The 4896-nt window shown below is 43.0% G+C and overlaps 1 protein-coding gene across 1 annotated transcript in view; it reads right to left on the bottom strand.

Moving 5' to 3' along the window:
• Positions 1-1326: 1326 nt before the first annotated feature.
• SLC5A1 (solute carrier family 5 member 1) overlaps positions 1327-4896 on the bottom strand; it is an 18800-nt gene continuing 15230 nt past the window's right edge. The window contains exon 12 of the mRNA XM_015823395.1: positions 1327-1630. Within this exon, the coding sequence (XP_015678881.1) occupies positions 1419-1630 (212 nt within the window). The 3' untranslated portion in view covers positions 1327-1418. The remainder of the gene's footprint in view (positions 1631-4896) is intronic.

The following is a 4896-nucleotide window of genomic DNA, read 5'->3' as shown; positions in this document are numbered from 1 at the left end:
CAGCGCTGATAATGTTACCTAGCTGGGTCATGAAATGTCTGCCACAAAACCACCAACCTCGGAGAGCGCCAAGGACCCCTCATTTCAAGCCTTCATTCCAAATATTCTTGCCTATTGGTTCATTCAAGGAGATTCGGACAGAGAGAAGTGCGGAGCTCCCAGCAGGGATCTGCACTGGGAGCTCTCCATGGTCCTGCAAAGGCAGCTGCTTAGTCAGCCTACCAGCTCTTGCTTGTGGGTCCAACTCTTCCTCTTGGGAAGAGTCTGAGAAGGTTGAGGTTAGGCTGCGGTTGAGAAGGCTCTTGATCCCAGACGCCCCCCTACACCCAGCTGGCTCCTAAGTCGAAAGCTGTTTTCTCCAAGGCAATCTTAGCGCCAACCAGAGCTTCCTCCTTCTGTTCTGAATTCAAGATGGACAGTGATTAATATTTATACGTTAGTTATATGTAAGGGTGTAGGCTTAAACATATGTTGTATATAGCATGTTTAAATGTGAGTTATGTATATGTACACTTTTGAGAGCAAGCAACAAAATTTCATTTTTAATGTGTGCCAATGTGCCCACAGTAAACAAAATGACAATAAAGGTTATCTATTCCATCTATTCTAACCAGATCCTGATAATTATCCCCCTTTTGCATCATGCTCCCTGTTTTCCCCCCCAGTTACTGAAATGGCCCCTGGCAGAAAGAGATGGGGATGACCTGGTGTGCAGCCTTGAAATAAATACCTCGGTGTCAGCGGGCAAAGCAAGAGTTTTGCTTCATTTTGGGTTTTTTTTTTCAACAAGACACAGTCATTTTTAAAAATATATATGTATTTTACAGTTATACAGTAAATCCAATTTACAAAGGATGATAACAACATCAGCATATGTGGTCCCAGGGAAAAAGTTTCAAACCACCTTCAAACCACTTCAAGCTGATTCTAGGTGAACTAGATGTTAATAATTCAATTCAAATACTTCCAGTTCCAAAGTTAATACAGGTAGAAACAGTTTTGCATGAGTCTTAAATAAAGGGGGGCAAGATGAGAAGAGTTTGCCTCCAAAACAATAAAAAAAGTCAGCCAACTGAGGCAACTGAACTTTTCCGGTACAAATCATACACTTAAAAAAACAAAGGGAAAACAACTGGAAATCTGAATTTCTGACACACGCACTCACACACTTTGGTAACACAATCCAAAAACAGGGACAAAAACACTGAGGACTGTCCACTTTGAGGAGAGTCTGCAGACCCTCATGGCCCCTCCCAATCAACGGCACTCACGGTCGTATTTTCAGTTAACTTGATGAGTTAAATGATTCTCCTGACAAATAAGTTTCAAGTTGAATAAGGTGCAATTTACAGATTATGATGTCACAGTGCAATTTAGCAATCAAGAACTTCATTCTCAAATAAAACAAAACGTTTGACCTATGCAAAAAATCCGTGACAGAAGACAGCCACCGACAGCAGGATGATGGCATTGATGTTGACCACGCGCCTCCAGAACGGCTCCTCTGTGGTGTCCATCAGCTTGTGTTGCAGGGCTTCCTCCTCTTCCTTGCTCAGCTTGGGGCCCGTCTGCTCCAGGCCGCAGAACCAGTTGTAGGCTTTCTTGCAACAGTTGACTTCTTTCTCTGGGGCTGCAAGAACAACATCATTGCTGGGCATTAGATGAAGCAGCCAAACTGACCCTTCCATGCCCAGAACATCCTCCTAAGGTGCCACCACCTTATTCTCATACATTTTGCTTATATGCCCCAATATGTCTAGTACCATAGAGTTGAAAGGGTCCCGTTATCGAATCTACTGACCATTATTCATCCTGTTTCACATTGAGACAAATAACACTGCCAAAAAAGAGACTGGAAAGAATCTCAAAGGACCACGAGGAGTTAGGCAGAAAGGCAAAAGAGATTTGAGCAGAGGTGGGGTTTTCATCCATGCCTCCAATTGGCCCAAAGAAGGAGTGGAGGATTTAGGGGGGGTGAACTGTTGGCTCAGGAATGGAGCACCCAAGAAAACTTTGTATTCCTGGACCACAACTGGGCCCTCTACAGGTAGGGCTTCCGCAAGCCACAAGATATGTTGCACCTCCCAAAGACTGGCAAGTATATATTTCATTATACTCGGGTCACGTGGCAGACTTTAAACTAAACCTGGAGTAGGAAAGAAATCAGAAGGCAGCCAAAGTTTCTGTCCAAAGTTAAGAGACCCTGAGATCAAGAGAGGAAGTGGTAAAAATATATCAGGAGATGCAGGAGGCAAAGCTGAGAAGGCCAGTGCTGAGACTCAGAGGCTTTTTGTACATCAGTGCTCAGAGAATGAGGAACAAACAGGGAGAACATCAAGCCTTAGAACACTGGAGGAAAGGTGGCATCATTATTATTATTATTATTATTATTATTATTATTATTATTATTATTATTATTATTATTTCTAAAAGTTGGTGGAATGTATCATGCGATTGGAATATAAAACTAGAAGGATATAGTTTGCTGACAAGAAAAAAAAGTCCAACTAGGGGAGGGGGAAAAGGTGTCATATTATATGTGAAGAATTTCAACACCTGTAAAGAAATTCAGGACATCAAGGGTGAAAATCTTGCCGAAAGTGTCTGAGTGGAAATCAAAGAAAAAAGCAAAACAAAAAATGAGGCAAGTGTGGCTGAAATCTTTGCAGATCAGATCCTTGAGTGTCCAGGAAACGTATCACTGTGTCGGGGGGGGGGGACTTCAACTACTTGAGCATCAACTGGGAATCAACCAAAGCGGCAAGTGGGAGATTTTACGGGTTCTCACTGTGTCTTGTGCAGGGGTCCCCAACCCCCAGTCTGTGGAGCAGTACTGGGCCGTGGCATGCCAGCAACTGGTCTGCACAAACAAGCAAAGCCCCATCCATAAGATGCAGGCAGCACACAAAACCACACACCCTCTGGTCCATGGAAAAGCCTCTCTCCATGGAACTGGTCCCTGGTGCCCAAAAGGTTGGGGACCTCTGCTGTAGAGGACTTCAACAATCAAAGACCAGAGAACTAGCCATGTTGGGCTTCATGCTTACTAACAGGGAACAAATGGTGGAGTGGGAAGGTGAGAATGGTGAGAGTGAATGACCGCATCTTCCTGGAATTCACCCTGCAGGCAAGCAGAACCAAAAGTTGTCTGGTTATTATTCTACATTTCAAGAGATCTGATTTCAGCAACGAAGGGAAAAAGTAGGAAGGATTCTAAAGGAATGGAATCCTCAAGAAGGTTGGGAGACTCTCAGGAAGGAGAATCTTTCTCCACAAAGAGGAGGGGTCAATTTATTTTCCAAAGCACCAGAAGGCAGGACAAGAAACAACGGATGGAAACTAATCAAGGAGAGAAGCAATCTGGAATTAAGGAGAAACTTCCTAACAGTGAAGTCAATTAACCAGTGGAACAGCTTGCCTCCAGAAGTTGTGGGTGCTTCATCATTGGAGGTAAAGAAAAGACTAGACAACAACCTGTCTGAAATGGTATAGGGTCTCCTGCTTGAGCAAGGGGTTGGGTTAGAAGACCTCCCAGGTCCTTTCCAGCTCTATTCTGATTGTTATTGTTATTATTAAGGCCCCAATGCAAACAATACTAAAGAAAAAAGTTAAAAATGGGAGTGTCCCGATGAAGCCACCAAGGGTGCATAAATAGTTCTCTATCAACAAGAAACAAAAAGGACAAATTTAAAACATGAAAAGAGAGGGATATTACAAGAATAGAATATCAAAGAATAAGGATCATTTTTTTAACCACTGCTAGGAAAATAGGGGGAAATTAGGACAAGCAATAGGGAGAAGCTGGAACTACTTAATTTCTAGTTATTATTAGCCTTTTTAAATGGAGGAATATAAAGTTCGGACCTTAGGTGGAACCAGCAGGTGCACAGGGTCAAGATGTGGCACCTGGTGTGGTGAGAAGGGTCTGAATATCCTGGCATGAGCCAACAGAGTGTTGCAGCTGTAAAACTAGCTATACAATCTTGGGCTGCTTGAACAGAGATAGAACATTGCAATCACTGAAGTGATTGTTCTCCTGCATACCGTGTCCAGTTTTGTTCACCACAATAAAAGAAGGGGATTGCAGAATTGGAAGGAGTTCAAAGAATAAAGAAAACGAGGTTGGGGTTTAGGGATTAAAACTATGAAGACCAGTTACAGAACTGGGTATGTTTAGCCTAAAGAAAAAAAGGCTAAGGGGAGACATGATAGCTATCTTCTAATAATTGAAGGACCACCACAAGAAAGAGAGTCTGGATTTTTCCTTCACGGCTCTTGAAGGTAGGAGAAGAACCAATGGGTAGAAGCTTTACAGAGAAGGATCCAAATTGAAATAAGCAGGAATTTCCTGGCCAGAAGAACTACTAAACAGTCTCCCGAAATCAGGAAGTCTCCATCACTGGAGTTTTTCAAGCAAAGGTTGGGCAGCCATTTGTCTGGGATGGTATAAAGGATTCGTGTCCTGGACAGGCTGGACTAGATCTCCCTTCCAACTGCAGGATTTTATTGTTCCATTTAGATCAGCCAAACTATTTCCTTCTCTCTGTGAAATATCACTGATAATGCTCTAGCCTTCATTTGAACACATCCAGTGAAAGAAAGCTCACTATTGTCCAATTCCTCTTACTCCTAGTTGTAACATTCTTTAATAAATTTTCTTTAGAAGCTTCACCTCCTATGTAAGAACCTTGCAAGTGAGACTGTGCTCTTGCCCCTCCTCTCCGTTCTTCTACCCATGTGACTTAGGGAGAAGTTTGTCAGAGCCTCTTCTGTGAACTTTCTGCCTGTGGGGGTTTTTTGGATTCCCCCCTCACTCACTGCTTTGTTGACGGATCTCACCTACGCCCATCAAGGTCTGACAACTGATAACTGACAACTCTTGAGCTATTTGAAGAC

This window comes from Protobothrops mucrosquamatus, unplaced genomic scaffold (genome assembly GCF_001527695.2).
Source record: "Protobothrops mucrosquamatus isolate PMUCROS unplaced genomic scaffold, P.Mucros_1.0 scaffold1860, whole genome shotgun sequence".
Lineage (NCBI taxonomy): Eukaryota > Metazoa > Chordata > Lepidosauria > Squamata > Viperidae > Protobothrops > Protobothrops mucrosquamatus.
Note: the sequence above shows the minus strand (reverse complement) of the source record. Positions and strands in the feature narration are given on the sequence as shown.